The 21569-nt window shown below is 39.8% G+C and overlaps 2 protein-coding genes across 4 annotated transcripts; both read left to right on the top strand.

Moving 5' to 3' along the window:
- The first annotated feature begins 3233 nt into the window (after positions 1 to 3233).
- On the top strand, positions 3234 to 9372 carry LOC146700313 (calpain-8-like). Of its 3 annotated transcripts, XM_085470480.1 has the most exons (13): positions 3234 to 3357; positions 3439 to 3700; positions 3837 to 3924; positions 4013 to 4128; positions 5656 to 5789; positions 5898 to 6087; positions 6173 to 6238; positions 6408 to 6493; positions 7052 to 7123; positions 7321 to 7478; positions 7628 to 7785; positions 8052 to 8063; positions 8204 to 9372. In XM_085470480.1, exons 1-13 carry the CDS (start codon positions 3236 to 3238, stop codon positions 8399 to 8401), a joined length of 1662 nt encoding a protein of 553 aa, XP_085326606.1. In that variant the 5' UTR covers positions 3234 to 3235; the 3' UTR covers positions 8402 to 9372. The 3 variants fall into 3 exon arrangements, with proteins under 3 accessions (XP_085326606.1, XP_085326604.1, XP_085326605.1); XM_085470478.1 differs by lacking the exon at positions 3234 to 3357 and having other exon boundaries at positions 3372 to 3700; XM_085470479.1 differs by lacking the exons at positions 3234 to 3357; positions 8052 to 8063 and having other exon boundaries at positions 3372 to 3700.
- A 7000-nt stretch (positions 9373 to 16372) lies between these two features.
- Positions 16373 to 21148, top strand: LOC146700312 (calpain-1 catalytic subunit-like). The gene is made up of 13 exons (XM_085470476.1): positions 16373 to 16424; positions 16507 to 16773; positions 16910 to 16997; positions 17086 to 17201; positions 18311 to 18444; positions 18553 to 18742; positions 18825 to 18887; positions 19057 to 19142; positions 19496 to 19567; positions 19752 to 19909; positions 20054 to 20211; positions 20494 to 20505; positions 20637 to 21148. Exons 2-13 carry the CDS (start codon positions 16540 to 16542, stop codon positions 20832 to 20834), a joined length of 1509 nt encoding a protein of 502 aa, XP_085326602.1. The 5' UTR covers positions 16373 to 16424; positions 16507 to 16539; the 3' UTR covers positions 20835 to 21148.
- Positions 21149 to 21569: the final 421 nt, after the last annotated feature.

Genomic DNA, 21569 nt, shown 5'->3' with positions numbered 1-21569 from the left:
GCAAGTCTCATCGCTGATGGATTACACTGAAACAAAGACAGACAAACTATTTGCAGTTAAAAGATCAAAATGATCCCACACAGCAGAAACATTTCTTTTTCTTTCGGGCTCCATTTTGCTATGGAGAGATGTGTAATTTTTTTTTATTTGTTTGTTGTTGTTTTTTTAATCTTTGCGAGAGTAATTTCGTGTTGTTGTTTTGGTGACTCATTCCGTTGGCGGATGCGGATTCGGTACCTTTTAAACACAGTTTGGCGCGTTGGAAATGAGCGATACAGCAGCTGTATCGATCACGTGACTTTTTCTTAAAGCGACACACGCACCGATACAGGTTTCACTCTGTGAGCTTGATATATGCGCCTGTGCGTTAGTGTTGCTGGACCTATCACTACACCTCACATTCTTTTCAGATGAGCGTTGAACAAAAGTCACCAATATTGTCTGATGGTGTAAATAAAAAGAGGCAATGCACGTGTATCTTATTGCCTCTGCTGCAGAAACATGATTCAACATAGTGAAGGCCTTCACTATGTTGAATCAACTATTAAACAAGGTATTTAATTTATCTACCGGTAGATAAATTAAATACCTTGTTTAATAGTTGGAGAAAAACTCAGAAGTTTAGGAGGCATAGTGGAAACATTGTCTAAGTTTGTTGAATAAGGAGCTATGACACAAAAGGAAACGGGAACACCACAGGGATAGGCCATGCAGAGCATTAGTATGACAGAGGAGTATGCTAAGGAACAGGGTGAGATAAAAGCAAGTGATCATGTATATTCTTTAAATCAAATCAAAATTTATTTATATAGCACATATTAAAACAACAGTGTTGACCATAGTGCTTCACAGTCAGTAAAAGCATGATACAATAAAAAAAAACAATAAAAGAGGACAACAAACAATAGGTAACAACACAACAAGCTAGACCAGCCAACTAGACAGAATCAAAAGCCAAAGTAAAAAAATAAGTTTTAAGATGTGATTTAAAAGACTGGATAGACTCGGCAGTATGAATATGGACAGGGAGGTTATTCCAGAGTCTGGGTGCCACGGATGCAAAGGCCCGGTCACCTCTCGACTTCATTCGAGACCTAGGTTGTGCTAGGAGCCTGTGGTTGGACGATCTAAGTGCTCTGTTGGGATTGTATAAGTGGAGTAGTTCAGAGAGATAGGTGGGCGCTAAATTATTCAGAATATTAAAAGTGAACAAAATAATTTTAAAATCTATGCGATATTTAACAGGGAGCCAATGTAATTTGGCTAAAATTGGAGTTATGTGTTCATGGATTCTCGTACCTGTTAAAAGACGCGCAGCTGCATTTTGAATTAACTGAAGCCGGCAAAGAGAAGAGTGTTGGAGGCCCGAGTAGAGGGAGTTACTATACAGGGAGTGCAGAATTATTAGGCAAATGAGTATTTTGTCCACATCATCCTCTTCATGCATGTTGTCTTACTCCAAGCTGTATAGGCTCGAAAGTCTACTACCAATTAAGCATATTAGGTGATGTGCATCTCTGTAATGAGAAGGGGTGTGGTCTAATGACATCAACACCCTATATCAGGTGTGCATAATTATTAGGCAACGTCCTTTCCTTTGGCAAAATGGGTCAAAAGAAGGACTTGACAGGCACAGAAAAGTCAAAAATAGTGAGATATCTTGCAGAGGGATGCAGCAGTCTCAAAATTGCAAAGCTTCTGAAGCCTGATCATCGAACAATCAAGCGTTTCATTCAAAATAGTCAACAGGGTCGCAAGAAGCGTGTGGAAAAACCAAGGCGCAAAATAACTGCCCATGAACTGAGAAAAGTCAAGCGTGCAGCTGCCAAGATGCCACTTGCCACCAGTTTGGCCATATTTCAGAGCTGCAACATCACTGGAGTGCCCAAAAGCACAAGGTGTGCAATACTCAGAGACATGGCCAAGGTAAGAAAGGCTGAAAGACGACCACCACTGAACAAGACACACAAGCTGAAACGTCACGACTGGGCCAAGAAATATCTCAAGACTGATTTTTCTAAGGTTTTATGGACTGATGAAATGAGAGTGAGTCTTGATGGGCCAGATGGATGGGCCCGTGGCTGGATTGGTAAAGGGCAGAGAGCTCCAGTCCGACTCAGACGCCAGCAAGGTGGAGGTGGAGTACTGGTTTGGGCTGGTATCATCAAAGATGAGCTTGTGGGGCCTTTTCGGGTTGAGGATGGAGTCAAGCTCAACTCCCAGTCCTACTGCCAGTTTCTGGAAGACACCTTCTTCAAGCAGTGGTACAGGAAGAAGTCTGCATCCTTCAAGAAAAACATGATTTTCATGCAGGACAATGCTCCACCACACGCGTCCAAGTACTCCACAGCGTGGCTGGCAAGAAAGGGTATAAAAGAAGAAAAACTAATGACATGGCCTCCTTGTTCACCTGATCTGAACCCCATTGAGAACCTGTGGTCCATCATCAAATGTGAGATTTACAAGGAGGGAAAACAGTACACCTCTCTGAACAGTGTCTGGGAGGCTGTGGTTGCTGCTGCACGCAATGTTGATGGTGAACAGATCAAAACACTGACAGAATCCATGGATGGCAGGCTTTTGAGTGTCCTTGCAAAGAAAGGTGGCTATATTGGTCGCTGATTTGTTTTTGTTTTGTTTTTGAATGTCAGAAATGTATATTTGTGAATGTGGACATGTTATATTGGTTTCACTGGTAAAAATAAATAATTGAAATGGGTATATATTTGTTTTTTGTTAAGTTGCCTAATAATTATGCACAGTAATAGTCACCTGCACACACAGATATCCCCCTAACATAGCTAAAACTAAAAACAAACTAAAAACTACTTCCAAAAACATTCAGCTTTGATATTAATGAGTTTTTTGGGGTTCATTGAGAACATGGTTGTTGTTCAATAATAAAGTTATTCCTCAAAAATACAACTTGCCTAATAATTCTGCACTCCCTGTAGTCCAATGGCTTTGCTTTGGAAATCTGACGCAACTGGTAAAAGCTGTTTTTTACCACAGTGGACACCTGTTTCTCAAGTTTAAAAGAGCCATCCAGGAACACTCCGAGGTTTCTTACAGTGGGCGAGAGATGGCTAGCGAGAGGGCCAAGGGCATCAGCTAACTGGTCTTTAACATGTCTGCCACATAGATTTGTGGAAATTCATCAAATCTGACAAAACAGCAGGCTCAGAGTGAGGCCTTTCTATCTTTTTTTTTTTTTTTTACATTATATCCAATCTACATGTTTAGGGTTGGGACTCCAGTCTTATGTATTACATTGTCAATATATAAAAGAGGGTGTGTGCTGCACATGTCACATCTTGCAATTTCAAGGAGGGATCAGTTGGTTGTCACCGTGCACAGGTAATAATCTCTGTTCCTTTCAATGATAGCTCTCACACGGAGTTAGGTGTCTCTGAATTATTATTATTTTCCTTGCACCAGAATCTGTCGGAAGACTTTGATCATCATCATGGCTAAATCTAAAACTTGTCTCGTCAACTTGCATTACCAGGATGGCAGCGAGGGAAGCCCCTCCAACCCTGCCAAGTTCAAAAATCAGGACTTCGCTCAGATAAAAGCTGACTGCCTCCGGAAAGGAGAACTGTTTGTGGACAATGAGTTCCCACCAAACGGTCTTTCTTTGGGTGACCTGCCTGATATGAGTTCCTCACAGGAGAGTAAAGTGAAATGGCTTCGACCAGCAGTAAAATCCTTTTAATTATATTTATTTTTCTTTCACTTCGAAATCTGATGGATTGTTAGTTAGCGTTTCTGTACAGTAGGAAAACAGATTCTTTTTACATGCTTGTCAGCATATTTTTCTCCACTGTCTTTTCAAGGATTTATTGAGAAAACAAGGAAAGAAGGATCAGCCTGCTTTCAGTAAAGATGGTATGTCACGATTTGACTTTGGACAAGGCGACGTGGGTAAGCAAAACTTTCTTGCCTATAGCTAATGACAATGACAAGTATGTTCCACATCTTGGGAGAACTATTAGTTTCCTCCTTTTAACAGGTAACTGCTGGTTTTTGTCTGCAATATCTGCGCTGACCTTCCAAGAAAATCTGATGGCACAAGTTGTGCCAATGGACCAGTCCTTTGAGAACTATGCAGGAATATTTCACTTCAGGGTAACAAAGGATTAATAAATGTGTCTAAAGAATACTGTCACAAAACAGAAACACAACACATTGTGGTTAATAATTCCAGAGGTGGTGAGTAACGAAGTACAAATACTTTATTACTGTACTTAGAATTTTTAGGTATCTGTACTTGAGTATTTCTTTTTCTGACAACTTTTTACTTTTACTCCCTACATTTTAAACAAATATCTATACTTTCTACTCCATACATTTTCCAAACAGCCTCGCTACTTTTGTTTTAACATATTTGAGGTGAGTAATTGTTTCACGTCACTGCAAGTCTTGGTGATTGTGGCTCAAGAGTTGGCCGTTCATCTTATAAGTGGAAGGTTGCCAGTTCGAGCCCTGGCTCCGACAGTCTTGGTCATTGTGTCCTTGGGCAAGAGACTTCACCCGTTGCCTACTGGTGGTGGTCAGAGGGCCTGGTGGCGCCAGTGTCCGGCAGCCTCGCCTCTGTCAGTGCGCCCAGGGCAGCTGTGGCTACAATGTAGCTTGCCATCACCTGTGTGTGAATGGGTGGATGACTGAATGTGTAAAGCGCTTTGGAGTCCTTAGAGACTAGTAAAGCGCTATACAAATAAAGGCCATTTACCATTCAAACATCAAACTGATTTGAGCTTAAACAGTAACACATGAAAGATAATCCCTTTCCCCAGTACAAGGGGAACAGTGTTTTTTTATGCTGTGAAACCTGCTGAAAAACAAGCTGAGGCAGATTTGCTGTGTTATTCAAAGGTGGCTTGAAAAAACTTTGCAGGTCAGTGCAGGATAAACAGGTTAGTTTGCTTTACTGTCATGGATGGATGATGATCAAATCACCACAGCCTGAACTATCACTGAATGGAGCTCTTAATAGAAATTATTGTGAGTTGTGATTCTTTTCTCCACTCTGAGCCATTAAAACTGATTTTAGGCCCTACATCAGGGGTGGGCAATTCCAGGCCCCGAGGGCCGGTGTCCTGCAGGTTTTAGATCTCACCTTGGGTCAACACACCTGAATCACATGATTAGTTCGTTACCAGGCCTCTGGAGAACTGCAGGAGCTAATTTAGCCATTTAAATCAGCTGTGTTGGTTCAAGGATTCATCTAAAACCTGCAGGGACACCGGCCCTTGAGGCCGGGAGTTGCCCACCCCTGCCCTACATGCTGAATCTCACTTTAACCTCTTGCCGACTTATTTTCTGTTTAGAGGCAAAGTCACGCCGAAATCTAGGCAACAAAAATTGTAGGTGTTTGTATTTTCCTTCTGTTTCTCTGCTGATGTTCAGCTTATCCTAGAAATGTCCTCCAAAGAGCTACATTTTACTTTCTTACTTTGGGTACATTTCAGAGCCTGTACTTTATTACTTTTAAAAAGAAAGTGAAGAAGTGGAGTCAGTACATCAACCTTTACTGGAGTATTTTTTAACACTAGTATCTTTACTCCTAGTACAGAAATCTAATCTAGATCAAAGTACAGAATCTCGGTACTTTTGCCACCTCTGATTGATTCTTAGCTGTCCTCTCTGTTTCAGTTCTGGAGGTTTGGAAAGTGGGTAGATGTTGTCATTGATGACAATCTGCCAACGATCAAAAAGCAGTTACTGTTTGTGTCCTCGAAATGTGGAAATGAGTTCTGGGCTCCTCTGCTGGAGAAGGCATATGCCAAGTAAATAATCATCTCTCACACTTTCATGTAAATCAGTTTAGAAGGTCACATTTCTGATATGAATGTCATTGATTTAAAAATGTTTCTCCTTCTGGGTGCCTCCTTCAGAGTTTGTGGCTCGTATGCAGACATGCATGCTGGGTTTCCATCAGAGGCCTGCAAAGATTTCACTGGAGGTGTAAACCAGACTTATAACCTGACGGAGATGAACTCAGCTGGCCATGGTGATCTTTGGCTCACATTAAACAGAGCAACTAGGTGCCAATCACTGATTTGTTGTTGGACTTACCACGAAGAGGTAAAACACAGACAAACAAAAAACCCCCAACAAAAATCAATAACAATAGATTTAAAAAAAACAACCCTTGTTCTGTCTTTTTCAGGGTGCTTTGGTCTCTGACACTGGATTGGTGAATGGCCATGCCTATTCCATCACAGGTGTCACTAAGGTAAACCAAGGAGCTAGAAATTTGCATTCAGCATAGGAAAAGAGTGAAAACAAGAGCCAAGAAAACTTAATTGCAAAAATTTTGATAGTATCAATGAATGTGATAATGTGATACCATTACTGAAGCATTTCCAATACCTGATGTCTTCACTTCATTATTTCATCTGAAGGTGGAATTAAACGGCTCCAAAGTACGACTGGTGCGAGTCATGAACCCATGGGGCCAACAGGAGTGGAACGGAAAATGGAGCGACAAGTACTTGACTTAATTAAACAACAAACAACGTCCATATATCGCTGACAATGACACAATTTGTACTAGCGTTGCACCTACACATAATCAACTCACAGTGTTATGATAAATAGACAGACATAAAACTGAAAAAAAAAATAGTAATTATAATTTAATCAGAAGCTGTGTATGCAAACCTACAACAGGCAGTTCAAGAATTTCTAAACATAAGATAAACAGTATAGCTGGAACAATAAGTGGTCAACAAAAGAGAGAGAGAGAAAACATAGGTATGCTGTGCAAAATGAAAATGGCCAGACATCCACAGAGAACAATAGCGGTGGATGATCACAGGATGCTTTCTAATATAAAGAAGAACAACTTATGAACTTCCAGCCAAATTAAAAACAGTGACAAACACTCTCACATATTGAAGGGGAGTTTTCAGCACAGTGCAAAATATCTATCGACCTCAAGAACAGAAATGCTGTATGTGTAGTATATATATATATATAGTATATAAAATATATCTGTTTTGCAGCATTAAAGTCTGTCATTAACTTATTTGTTTCGTGTTCTCAGGTCAGATTTGTGGGACAAAGTAAGTCCAGAAGTTCGAAAAAAGTGTTTCAACCATGACGACGGAGAGTTCTGGTAAATTCTAAATTTTGCACACTGATTACTCTCAATATTTTAAAAAAGCTTTTAAAAACTCAAAAACAAAAAATCATATGATCATTTTGATGCATTACCAAAGAGTTTACATCTTATTATTTATTGGTTGATATTTTATGTATATATATATATATATATATATATTTTAAATCTCTATCTGCTCATCTGTCTGCCAGGATGCAAATGGAGGACTTCTGTTCCTATTTTGCTTACGTATCCATCTGCTGTGAGACCCCTAACTTTCTTGATGGAGACTTAAAATGTCAGTGGAATTGCATGATTTACGATGGCAGCTGGGTAGCAGGGAAATCTGCAGGTGGCAATGTGAAACACTGTAAGACAAGTTCACTCCTATCTAAACTTTAACTATCACTAAAATAATAATATAGTTTTTACATATTTATTTTATCTGTGCAAACACAAAACCCACCATAAATTTCTAAAATGTAATTAACAAGATGAATGTTTCCTCACTCTCTGTAGCCACCTTTGCAACAAACCCTCAGTATCGCATTCAAGTGACTGTTATAGACAAGAAGGAGCCGGGAGACAAAAACATCGTGCTCTCCCTGATGCAGAAACCTCAGCAGGGAAATCGCAATGAGATACGCCTCCACCGAACTAGACTTACCATCTATAAGGTATTCATTCTCAATGTGCTTCCTTTAATTTAAATAATTGTTAAATACTGCAACTGAATACTGAAGGACAAGAAACCAAATCTTTAAAATAATTGTATCACCCTGTTATGAAGACATGAGTACTTACCTAATTGAGCAGCTGAGTTAGTAAGACAATAATAATGAAAAAATGTCTTTGCTGATTTCACATTCATTAAAGTTACTATGGAAAATGGTTCCTGTGAAACAGTTTAATGAAGTTATTCTTACCATTTTCCAATTAACAGATTCCATCAGGGGTAAGTGCAAACAATAACAAATATATGAAACTTTGACTGTGCACCGAAAGTAAATTCAGCATTTTAATAACTTTAATAACAATGTACACTGAGACTCAGGAGAGTTTTTCACTATAGATATTCCTTTATATTTCTGCCAGACTCCAAAACGACGCCTGCAACAGGATTTCTTTCAGAGGAACAGCCCTGTGAAGGCAGAAAAGACTTACAGGTCTGAGCGAGATCACATTGAACTCCACAGTCTGGAACCTGGAGAGTATGTGATCATCCCATCCACCAAAGAACCCAACATCACTGCAGATTTCGCTCTCGCTGTCTACACCAAGACTGATGAATAATATCATGTAAAGAATCCTTCACATAATGAAGGATTAATATGATTAACTCAGGATAATAAAATACATGAATTATTTATTTAACAAATGACACCATAGGGTAATTTCCTATTTGTTAGCCAGACATGAGCTGTGTTATCTCTGCTAGTGGTGAAATATGGGTGGTTGGGTTAAAAATGGTCACATGATTCATACTGTCAGGGTTGTCTCGAAAAGCGGTCCCCAACCCCCGGGCCATGGACTGGTACTGGTCCGTGAGTCGTTTGGTACTGGGCCACGATAGTTGAGGCTCAGGTGTGAAATTTATGGTTTTCAGGGTTTTTATAGTTATTTTTTAAATTGTTTTTATCGTTAACTAGGTTTCCCTGGGTCTTTTCCCGTATCTTATGAATAAATCTCTTTTTTGGAACTGGTACTGGTTTTATTTTGTTGTATTCATCCAGGCCAGTCTGTTAAAATATTGTTGGACATAAACCGGTCCTTGGTGCAAAAAAAGGTTGCGGGCCGCTGGTCTAGAATACTTCCAATATAATTTTTTGCTGGGCATTTCTATTTATTTCACAGCCTGCACAGGCAAAAGCAGCCATGTAGTGCATTTTTACACAGATAACATAAATACTGATAAATAACATGACTTTATCCTAAAAGAAATAATAGGCTAAATGATTAAAATGTACAATGCTAATGCTACTGATAGTTGGCCAGGTTCATCAATTTCTATAAAACAGAATAATAATTATTTAAAAGAATAAGTTCTGTGGACACTGGGAGTTAGTTTGAAGAAGTGATGTGGTGATGCAGTGGATAAGGTTCCTGGTTTAATCACCTGATCTTCTGTGTGGACTTTGAATGTTCTCCCCTTCTGAGGACTCGGGCTTCTTCCCACAATCCAAAGACACGCATCTTCACTGGTGACTCTAAATTGGGGTTCAGAAAAAATAAGAAAATAAAACATGATGATTTTTCAGCTCTGACTCTGTTTGTTCTTGTTTTTTTCTTCTTCTACGTAATATAAATTTTAATAGAAAAACTCAATAGAGAATATTATTTGCAACATTAAGAAATCCTCACTATAAACCGTTACACACACTGTGCTGCCATAAGGAAAATATTTATAAGGTATAAAAAGAAAAGCTGGAAAATTACACACTGCACCAACAGTATTGACTTGATATAAATAAAGCTTGTGTAGTTTATTAGTTTAGCTTAGTATGTAACCCCAGATAATGTTATGGCTTGAGGGCCAATTAGCAGCAGTCTATAAAGGGCTGCCAGTTAACATCAGAGGCTGCTGCTGGAACCGTGTCCCACCATTGCGCTATGTTGTTTTATTTTGTCAGCCTCTCTAGGTTTATGTTACCTCTATTCATCGGCAGCACGTTTTAAAGCTCAGTTTTTAAAACCTTACACTGTAACTACAGCCCAGCCCATGGAGCGGTATATTAATGACTAACCTCATATTGTGGATGGATTAACTTGGTGGTTCTCTTAACTGAAGTTTGGTCCGTTCACAGCATCCTGCCATGCGTTTGTATTTGTCCCTAACCATCAGGAACCCTCACATTAACTTTTATTGAGTGGAAAACAGTTAGCGTCCATCCTCCAGTTTCACATTATGCTAACTATAGCTGTGTAGCTAGCCACCACGTAGCACATCCTTATATACCAGCTAGTACAACTTTAGTAACCCTACAAAAGTCACTGCTGTTTAGTTTTCTGCTTTCATTTATGTCAGAAGTGATAGCAGAGCTGTACGTTTGAATTTTTTCAGAAATCTCTCAGTCAGAACATGCTATATTATGTTTAGATGGAAACAGGCGAGCTAATGCCCTCCTAACTTCTAATTCTGTTAAACTTCATAAATTCTGTTTTCATGGATGTCTGGATGTTAAACTTAATTGTTACACCTAGTAGAGCAGCCACACTGATCATTTTGTTAAAGATGAAAGAAACTAGACAGTTTTTAACTCTCAGCGATGCCGCAGAGTGGACCAGAAGAAAAGTTTGGACCCGGAAACAGCTAATGATGTCAGACTTAAAACTTACTTATGGGGACAAAATGCCCATCCCCACAAGTTTGAAGGCATTTTTGAGAGTCAAAATGGGGTTTTATTGTTTGGGTTACGATTTGGTTATAGTTAGGTTTAGGCCGAGGGTTAGGATTAGACATTGTTCAGTGTTGATCATTGGTTTTCTGAACACAAAGTGAGAATAAATTTGTCAAGAACTGACTTGATCAGTTCAATTATCTCACAGTTTCGAACTTTGTTCAGGTGTCTCAAAGTGAGCTGGTTGAAATCCATCTGAAGACATGCTTTTGTGACCCATGAAGAGTAATATTTCAAACTCCGCCACTCTGTGTTCCTCAGCCACTGCCTCGTTTGAGTTTTGGACGAAATGCATTCTGAGATATTGCATTTCGTCATTTTGAGCTGATTGGAGACCAAAACCGCCAATCAGATTTTTTTGCATCCAAGTCTGTGATTGGCTGGTTTTGTGGCACAAATATAACGGTGTACAGAAAGAGTTGAACGCACATGGGCAGTAATGTTGAGAGCGCAAGCAACACATTGCGAGCAAGCGCAAATGCAAAAACTGAGCGAGAGGGGCTGCTTTTGTGTGTGTGTATGGATAATAGCAAACACTGAAATACATTTTTTGCACGCAGCAATGAATTTTGTTCATTCAAATTTAACTTTTCTTCGCTCAAAATAAATTTCTCCTCAAAATGCAACACTTGCACCTGCAAACTTATTTTACGTGCGCTCAAAATATTTTTTACGTGCGCTCAGAATAGTGGCACAAAAATAACGCCATAGGAAACTGCAGTCATTGTGCTTTCGATTATACTCGGAACTCTGAAATTCTGCCTTCTGAGTAGGAAGATGTGGGTAATTCCAGAGTGCAGATGAGCTGCATAAAGGGCTGGACTGGGTCAAAAAAATCGGTCCGGGCATTTTGACTAGAGACCGGCCCGCCCTTATAGGAAAAACCATAAAGCCTTTGAATGAAAACATACACTGTTGTGACAGTGATGTACACTGTCTTGTTTATATATGTGAATCTATCTAATAAACTTAAACCTACACCACCCTCCCTATTCTGGTATTCTAAACAGTACTTAGCCAAAACTGCTTCATCGACTTAACTTCCTGAACTATCTACAACACATGAGAATAAGAAAGAAAAGTATTTCTTTCTGCTCCCCCTTTTCCCTCTTAATGAAAAAAAGCATCCTGGTGTAAGTTGTCTCTTAGAAACAGTTCTTAACAGTTCTTAACTTCCCTTCAACCCATTCATATCACCTTATATCACCTCATATATCCTTTTTTTTTTCTGTCCCATTTGGTTCTTTAGCCGTCAGAATTGTTGTTGTTGATGCCCAATGGATTTACTTTACTAAGTGGATCACCACGGCCTTGCCGTATTGGTCCATTTTATCAACCTCTGTTGTTATTATTTATTTTATTTTATTTTCAGTTGTTACAGACATGACTGGGGGATAGGAAAGGGAGAAAGAAAGTTGAAGGAAAAGAAAAACAGAAGGGAAGAGGGACAGTGAGAAAGGGCACTTAAAAAGAGAAAGAAAAAAATCTCCTGGATCACCTGTTGAGAGAAAAAGAAGAGAAAACAAGCAAAAAAAAAGAGAGAGCAGCATAATAAACACAACACCATTGCATTAATCTAGCTAAGTGTAAACAGCAGAAAATACTAAATATTGAATATTGTTGTGCAGCATGCAGGACCAACAGCGCACAATGTGTTTTGAGGTAGCAGCCAAGAAAGGTGTAGTTTATGTCTATGGACAGTGAACACCCGTGTGTACACCTGTGTGGATCAGCGCGTTTGTATTCAAAAGGTTTTCCCATGTAACGGTCTGCTAGAGGGTGTAGAGGGCCATAGCCCTGTCCCCCAGGGCATGAAGCAGGCATGGAGGAGATCCAGGCTCCAGACATCCAGAAGCCCCAGAGTGCGAGAGCCCAAGGAGGCCCACCGGAGGGGCATCCGTGTCACCCTCCTGGGAAGAGCTGAGAAGAGTCCCAGATGAGGGGTCACCCAGCAGCCACGGAACAGAAGCCAGAGGGGGCTGCACTGGCGTGCCCGCCGGCTCTGCTGGCAGCCAGCTGTACCAGAGTGAACCGTAGGGCCCCCTACGTGCTGGAAGAGGCCTTACCGAGCAACAGGCGCCAGGCCCCGCCAAGTAGCCACCGGGAGTGAGCTGGTACATACCTGAGCGCCCAGCCCCGAACACCAAGAACCACCAACGCACCGACCCCTGAGGGCATCAGTCACCGGCAGGGAGCTTTGCAACCCAACTATTTAAATGCATAATAATAAAATAGATTATCTTCTGAACTCCTGAAAAAGAACACCACATAAAGTGTATTATGACAAATAGTGATGGGAATTGAGAAGTCTGCTTGTCTAACAGTCCCACTTATCTGTTAGTGTGTCAGAGGAGGAAAATACCGGTGCAGACAATATGCTTCTTAGTATTGGTGGTAACTCTCAAAGGCGGGTATTAAGAACCGATAAGAGTATCGGCAAGGAATTAAATCAATACGTAATATTTGTAACGGAATGAGAGTCAGAAAATTATTATCAGTTCCCATCCCTGATGACAACACTCATCAACTTTCTTAAACTGGTCTCTAGCCCAGGCTTTCTGTTTCAGGATTTGTGCATCTTCAAATCTAAGGCAGCGTTTGATACCTAATTTCCCTCTTCTGCACATAACAGGTTAATGCAGTATTGTCTACTCCAATCAGAGACCTTACAGTGTGACCAGGTCATTCAAAATCTCTTAAGTAGATAATCTAGATAGCACAGCTATGTACTATGAATAAAAGAGTTACTGAAATTTTTTTCATTCATTGTTGAAGTAAAAATGGTAAATGGTCTGTATTTATATAGCGCTTTACTAGTCCCTAAGGACCCCAAAGCGCTTTACATATCCAGTCACCCACCCATTCACACAGGTGATGGCAGCTACATTGTAGCCACAGCCACCCTGGGGCGCACTGACAGACACTGGCGCCACCGGGCCCTCTGACCACCACCAGTAGGCAACGGGTGAAGTGTCTTGCCCAAGGACACAACGACCGAGACCGTCCAAGCCGGGGCTCGAACCGGCAACAATCCGATTACAAGGCAAACACCCAACTCTTGAGCCACACTGTGGTGCTTACATGCATGTTAACTCTGAATATTACCTGGTTCAGGGCAGGTTATGTGCTCAACAAATTGTATGTTACCATAGGGATCTAGTCAGGAGAAAAGAACCACTTTCATGAGGCATTCGAAGTCTGATTTTAGGCCAAACATACCTCAGTAACCCATTAATCTCCCTTTGTAGTACACCCCTCAGTTCAATGACTTAGATTAGCAGAGGTGAGGCACAGCAGACAGCTCAACCCATATGGAAAAGAAATAGTAAAAACTTATATGTGATTACTCATGAAAGTGGCCACTTTCTCATTACTTTCATATATTGTTTTAGTAAGTATCCAAAACATACAAGTTTCATTATATAATTTTTCAAGGGATCTTACATCTGTTTTCAGTCTTACATGCTTTTCATACAAGTTTCACACAAGACAGATACAAACTTTATAAGATTTATATATATCTTTTCCATATGGGAAGGCCTGTGCCTCGCAGCTTTGTGGAGTTTTGTCTGCAGAGGGTCCTAGTGCTGTGGAAAACGTCACGCCTCATTCCTGTACCAATGACTCCACATCCTGGAGACCCCCAAGATTGCAAGCCTGTTGCACTGACTTCTCACGTCATGAAGATGCTGGAAAGACTCATCCTTGACCAGCTCTGACCTATTTTCAGGCTACATCAGGATCACCTTCAGTTCGCTGCAGGTTGATGCGTCTCTTGTGTCCTGGATTGTTGATTACCTCACAGGAGGACCACAAGATTACAATATCACCGTACGTTCTCTATCATATTGAGACTATCTCTCCACTCCGTTACATATTCCATATGTAATGAGGAGTGCAATTGAAGCCAGAGTTAATTTACCAACTTGTGCATATATACACAGCACGCCTCCATTGTGGTCATGAGAGGCGACCATGATCAGTGGTCACCTCTCATGACCATGATCAATGGACATGACATAAGAATTTACATATTATTGATCAAGGAACTGACCTCCCAGCCCATTGTTCATTCAGTGGGCTGGTTTCAGTCATTATGCAAATGTATGTTTATAAGATTGTGGAAACCTGCAGTTAGCTGAGACTGAAGAAGTCACTTGGACGAGTGACGAAACATTTCTCCCACTGAAAATGCTACGTCCATAGGAACAGAATCAACTTTTGGAGAATTACTTACCTGGATGATTGAGCATGCATCAAGACGACATTTAACTCATTCACTGCCAGCCATTGGCAGTGAATGAGTTAAACCCATTGACTCATTCACTGCAATTGACGGCTATAGACGTCAATGGCAGTGAATGAGTTAACAATATTTCATAATAAACTTTATTGTATTTTATTACAAAAGCAAGAACTTAAAATTGCATTACCTCATCATCTAAAACCTGAGACTTGGTGATGTACAGGATTCCTATACAGTATCTGCATTTTTACAGACACATCACTGTACATTACTATCACAACCACAACACTCTCTCTCTCATTTTCTTCTCTCATTCCAACTAAATGAACATTTCTACAGGTAACAATCACAACCACTTCAACTAAATAAGATTTTCTTGTTTGTTTTTTTCAGTCGACATTTTCAGGGAACATGATATGGTATTAGCTTCGGGCAGCAAAGAAATATGTCAGGCATCCTTTGTTACGCTAACATGTTAAAACATGGTAAAATGTGTGTGACAGCTCTACGATAAGAGCGAGCTTGTTTCAAACTCCAGGCCAAATGCACACCCCATATTTAAGTGAAGTACAAGAAAAACAAACGCAGCAATCACTCTTTGTGTAGGCACTGCTGGAAAAAGACATACTGAGATGTATTTATTTGTATTGATCACTGTGTAGAAATGTGGTTAAATGATTGAAACACTGGAAACTGATCTGCTCACTGTAACTCAGCCAACAGTTTTGTCAAAACATCAGTTTTAATGAGGAACAGAAATAATAGTTTTAACACACTCCTCCTCATATTTCTGCCTCTTATTCCAAAAACATGAATATGATAGTGGTAAATATCACAACCACATTAACGAAATAAGGTAAAATGCTCATGACAGTTGTCCCAACTTCTAACAGCCATCTAAAACTTTTTGTAGGACCAATGCCCAACATGTAATAAATAAATATATAATTTCCTTTATTTGATTTCAAACCCCAAAATTTACTGTCATTACCTCAGCCTTTTTTCTGCCATAATACCAATACAAGTTTCCTTTTCTATTTACTAAATAAGACAAACATTAACCCAGAGTGACCAGCTGGAAAGAAAAAAAATAACTACTGGTAATGTTTTTAATTACATTTAATAATTTTAACTGAAAGATAGACTCAACAGGATAATGTAGTAGCAGCAGCACCTTTGAAGAAGATGATATTTTAACATGTTCTCCTAAAAGCAAACAAACAAACTGTATTTATTTATTCAGTTATATTGTGCTAAAATGAAAACACTACATTATTTGATGCCACAGTGTGCATGGTAAGAATGTATATACAATTTTTTTTCTAATACAAGTGTAAGCACAGCAAATTATTGAAAGTTAGACTTCATGCCTGGTTGTTGACTGTGTGTGAACATGTCCAAACCCATGCTGGATTTCAGCAGATGGAGCAATATGCAAATTACAAGAAATCAAAATATCAGGTTTTGCACCTGTTTTTTCCAGAGAAAATCTATTTTGTTGTCCAACCCATTCCTCTCAGCCACAGCCTATAATAGCTAATCTATATTTTTGGGGGTGGGATTTCAAACTTGTGTAAGACAGTGTGAATATAAGATGCTGCACATATCAAATTTGGCAATTCCAAGGTGCTTCTCTTGCGAGGAAGAATCAATTGCTTGCCACCGTGCACAGGTAATAATCTCTGTTCTTTCAAGCAAAACCTTTAAATTAGAGTTTTGTGTCTCTGAATTTATTTATTTTTTCCTTGCACCAGAATCTCTCTGAAGACTTCGTCATCATCATCATCATGGCTAAATCTGAAACTTGTCTCGTCAACTTGCGTTACCCAGATGGCAGCGAGGGAAGCCCCTCCAACCCTGCCAAGTTCAAAAATCAGGACTTCGCTCAGATAAAAGCTGACTGCCTCCAGAAACGAGAACTGTTTGTGGACAATGAGTTCCCACCAAACGGTCTTTCTTTGGGTGACCTGCCTGATATGAGTCCCTCACAGGAGAGTGAAGTGAAATGGCTTCGACCAGCAGTAAAATCATTTTAATTATATTTATTTTTCTTTCACTTTCAAATCTGATGGATTGTTAGTTAGCGTTTCTGTACAGTAGGAAAACAGATTCTTTTTACATGCTTGTCAGCATATTTTTCTCCACTGTCTTTTCAAGGATTTATTGAGAAAACAAGGAAAGAAGGATCAGCCTGCTTTCAGTAAAGATGGTATGTCACGATTTGACTTTGGACAAGGCGACGTGGGTAAGCAAAACTTTCTTGCCTATAGCTAATGACAATGACAACTATGTTCCACATCTTGGGAGAACTATTAGTTTCCTCCTTTTAACAGGTAACTGCTGGTTTTTGTCTGCAATATCTGCGCTGACCTTCCAAGAAAATCTGATGGCACAAGTTGTGCCAATGGACCAGTCCTTTGAGAACTATGCAGGAATATTTCACTTCAGGGTAACAAAGGATTAATAAATGTGTCTAAAGAATACTGTCACAAAACAGAAACACAACACATTGTGGTTAATAATTCCAGAGGTGGTGAGTAACGAAGTACAAATACTTTATTACTGTACTTAGAATTTTCAGGTATCTGTACTTGAGTATTTCTTTTTCTGACAACTTTTTACTTTTACTCCCTACATTTTAAACAAATATCTATACTTTCTACTCCATACATTTTCCAAACAGCCTCGCTACTTTTGTTTTAACATATTTGAGGTGAGTTATTGTTTCACGTCACTGCGAGCCTTCAAACATCAAACTGATTTGAGCTTAAACAGTAACACATGAAAGATAATCCCTTTCCCCAGTACAAGGGGAACAGTGTTTTTTTATGCTGTGAAACCTGCTGAAAAACAAGCTGAGGCAGATTTGCTGTGTTATTCAAAGGTTGCTTGAAAAAACTTTGCAGGTCAGTGCAGGATAAACAGGTTAGTTTGCTTTACTGTCATGGATGGATGATGATGAAATCACCACAGCCTGAACTATCACTGAATGGAGCTCTTAATAGAAATTATTGTGAGTTGTTTTCCCCACTCTGAGCCATTAACCCCCTCGGGCTCAAATTAAACCTTTTGTTGCTAATGCACAACCAAGTCCTGCAGTGGTACTTCTGAGTAAAAAAAACTCATAAAATATGTATGTGGGATAATCAGGTTGTTAGTTTTTAACTGTTGCAAATCTGCAACGCCTGCCTTGAGAGGGTTAAAACTGGTTTTCGGCCCTACATGCAGAATCTCAATCCCTAGATTGTAGGCAAAGTCACGCCTACAATCTAGGCAACAAAAAATGTAGGTGTTTGTATTTTCCTTGTTCAGCTTATCCTAGAAATGTCCTCCAAAGAGCTACATTTTACTTTCTTACTTTGGGTACATTTCAGAGCCTGTACTTTATTACTTTTAAAAAGAAAGTGAAGAAGTGGAGTCAGTACATCAACCTTTACTGGAGTATTTTTTAACACTAGTATCTTTACTCCTAGTACAGAAATCTAATCTAGATCAAAGTACAGAATCTCGGTACTTTTGCCACCTCTGATTGATTCTTAGCTGTCCTCTCTGTTTCAGTTCTGGAGGTTTGGAAAGTGGGTAGATGTTGTCATTGATGACAATCTGCCAACGATCAAAAAGCAGTTACTGTTTGTGTCCTCGAAATGTGGAAATGAGTTCTGGGCTCCTCTGCTGGAGAAGGCATATGCCAAGTAAATAACCATCTCTCACACTTTCATGTAAATCAGTTTAGAAGGTCACATTTCTGATATGAATGTCATTGATTTAAAAATGTTTCTCCTTCTGGGTGCCTCCTTCAGAGTTTGTGGCTCGTATGCAGACATGCATGCTGGGTTTCCATCAGAGGCCTGCAAAGATTTCACTGGAGGTGTAAACCAGACTTACAAACTGAAGGAGATGAACTCAGCTGGCCATGGTGATCTTTGGCTCACATTAAACAGAGCAACTAGGTGCCAATCACTGATTTGTTGCTGGACTTCCTACGAAGAGGTAAAACACAGACACCCCCCCCCCCCCAACAAAAATCAATAACAATAGATTAAAAAAACAAACCTTGTTCTGTCTTTTTCAGGGTCCTTCGGCTGACACTGGATTGGTGAAGCGGCATGCATATTCCATCACAGGTGTCACTGAGGTAAACCATGAACCTAGAAATTTGCATTCAGCATAGGGAAAGAGTGAAAACAAGAGCTAAGAAAACTTAATTGCAAAAATTGTGATAGTATCAATGAATGTGATAATGTGATACCATTACTGAAGCATTTCCAATACCTGATGTCTTCACTTCATTATTTCATCTGAAGGTGGAATTAAATGACTCCAAAGTACGACTGGTGCGAGTCATGAACCCATGGGGCAAACGGGAGTGGAACGGAAAATGGAGCGACAAGTACTTGACTTAATTAAACAACATAAAACGTCCAAATACTGCTGACAATGACACAATTTGTACTAGCGTTGCACCTACACAACTGACAACTGACATCCACAGAGAACAATAGTGGTGGATGATCAGAGGATGCTTTCTATTATAAAGAATAACAACTCAAGAACTTCCAGCCAAATGAAAAAAATGACAAACATTGTCACATATTAAAGGAGAGTGTTCAGCACAGTGGAAAACATTTATCGACCTCAAGAAAGAAATGCTGCACTAGACTTTGCCATATATTTTTGTATATTAAATATATCTGTTTTGCTGTATTAAAGTCTGTCATTAACTTATTTGTTTTGTGTTCTCAGGTCAGATTTGTGGGACAAAGTAAGTCCAGAAGTAAAAAAAAAGTGTTTCGACCGTGACGACGGAGAGTTCTGGTAAATTCTAAATTTTGCACACTGATTACTCTCAATAGTTAAAAAAAGCTTTTAAGAACTCAAAAACAAAAAATCAAAATCATATCGTTTTGATGCAATACCAAAGAGTATACGTCTTATTGGTTGATATTTAATCTTTATTTCCTTTTTTTAAAAAATCTCTATCTGCTCATCCGTCTGTCAGGATGCAAATGGAGGACTTCTGTTCCTATTTTGCTTACGTATCCATCTGCTGTGAGACCCCTAACTTTCTTGATGGAGACTTAAAATGTCAGTGGAATTGCATGATTTACGATGGCAGCTGGGTAGCAGGGACATCTGCAGGTGGCAATGTGAAACACTGTAAGACAAGTTCATTCCTATCTAAACTTTAACTATCACTAAAATAATAATATAGTTATTACATGTTTCTTTTATCTGTGCAAATTTTTGAAATAAATTTCTAAAATGTAACTAACAAGATGAATGTTTCCTCACTCTCTGTAGCCACCTTTGCAACAAACCCTCAGTATCGCATTCGAGTGACTGTTATAGACAAGAAGGAGCCGGGAGACAAAAACATCGTGCTCTCCCTGATGCAGAAACCTCATCAGGGAAATCGCAAAGAGATAAGCCTCCACCGAACTAGACTTACCATCTATAAGGTATTCATTCTCAATGTGCTTCCTTTAATTTAAATAACTGTTAAATATTGCAACCGAATACTGAAGGACAAGAAACTAAATTATTAAAACAATTGTATCATCCTGTAATTAAGACAAAAGTACTTACCTAATTGAGCAGCTGAGTTAGTAAGACAATAATGACATTGATAATTTAAAAAAATGGTCTTCGCTGATTTCGCATTCATTATTTAAAGTCACTATAGAAATTGGTTCGTCCGAAACAGTTTAATGAAGTTATTCTTACCATTTTCCAATTAACAGATTCCGCCAGGGGTAAGTACAAACAATAACAAATATATGAAACTTGACTGTGTAAAGTACACCAGTAAATTCAGCATTTTAATAACTTTAATAACAATGTACACTGAGACGCCACCATAGACATTCCTTCATATTTCTCCCAGACCCCACAAGGACGCCTGCAACAGGATTTCTTTCAGAGGAACAGCCCTGTGAAGGCAGAAAAGACTTACAGCACTCAGCGAGATCTCATTGAACTCCACAGTCTGGAACCTGGAGAGTATGTGATCATCCCATCCACCAAAGAACCCAACATCACTGCAGATTTCGCTCTCGCTGTCTACACCAAGACTGATGAATAATATCATGTAAAGAATCCTTCACATAATGAAGGATTAATATGATTAACTCAGGATAATAAAATACATGAATTATTTATTTAACAAATGACACCATAGGGTAATTTCCTATTTGTTAGCCAGACATGAGCTGTGTTATCTCTGCTGGCTGTGAAATACGGTTGGTTGGGTTAAAAATGGTCACATGATTGTGTGAAATGTATAGTTTTCAGGGTTTTTATCGGTTTTCAGCGTTATTTTGTTATTGTTTTTATTGTTTACTCGGTTTTCCTGGGTCTTTTCACGTGTGTTATGAATAAACCTTCTTTTTTTCGGTACCGGTACTAGTTTTATTTTGTTGTATTTAGCCGCGACACTTTAAAGGCCGGTCCATGAAAATATTGTCGGGCATAAACCGGTCCGTGGCGCAAAAAAGGTTGGGGACCGCTGTGCTAGAGGGTGTAGAGGGCCATAGCCCTGTCCCCCAGGGCATGAAGCAGGCATGGAGGAGATCCAGGCTCCAGACATCCAGAAGCCCCAGAGTGCGAGAGCTCAAGGAGGCCCACCGGAGGGGCATCCGTGTCATCCTCCTGGGAAGAGCTGAGAAGAGCCCCAGATGAGGGGTCACCCAGCAGCCACGGAGCAGAAGCCAGAGGGGGCTGCACTGGCGTGCCCGCCGGCTCTGCTGGCAGCCAGCTGTGCCGGAGTGAACCGTAGGGCCCCCTACGTGCTGGAAGAGGCCTGACCGAGCAACAGGCG

Source organism: Copadichromis virginalis, linkage group LG10, assembly GCF_057382275.1.
Source record: "Copadichromis virginalis isolate Kocher_CV1m ecotype Utaka linkage group LG10, C_Virginalis_male_GT1.1, whole genome shotgun sequence".
NCBI lineage: Eukaryota > Metazoa > Chordata > Actinopteri > Cichliformes > Cichlidae > Copadichromis > Copadichromis virginalis.
This window is presented reverse-complemented; position numbering and strand designations above follow the sequence as displayed.

What these genes read in the sequence shown, in the direction of transcription:
- LOC146700313 (XM_085470480.1), top strand. Translation starts at nt 3,236, where the DNA reads ATGTTTAGGGTTGGGACTCCAGTCTTATGTATTACATTGTCAATATAT. An exon ending in GTTGGACTTACCACGAAGAG is followed by an intron (nt 6,088 to 6,172) that starts GTAAAACACAGA and finishes TGTCTTTTTCAG; the next exon opens with GGTGCTTTGGTCTCTGACAC. An exon ending in AGGTGGCAATGTGAAACACT is followed by an intron (nt 7,479 to 7,627) that starts GTAAGACAAGTT and finishes CACTCTCTGTAG; the next exon opens with CCACCTTTGCAACAAACCCT.
- LOC146700312 (XM_085470476.1), top strand. Translation starts at nt 16,540, where the DNA reads ATGGCTAAATCTGAAACTTGTCTCGTCAACTTGCGTTACCCAGATGGC. An exon ending in GCTGGACTTCCTACGAAGAG is followed by an intron (nt 18,743 to 18,824) that starts GTAAAACACAGA and finishes TGTCTTTTTCAG; the next exon opens with GGTCCTTCGGCTGACACTGG. An exon ending in CGTGACGACGGAGAGTTCTG is followed by an intron (nt 19,568 to 19,751) that starts GTAAATTCTAAA and finishes TCCGTCTGTCAG; the next exon opens with GATGCAAATGGAGGACTTCT.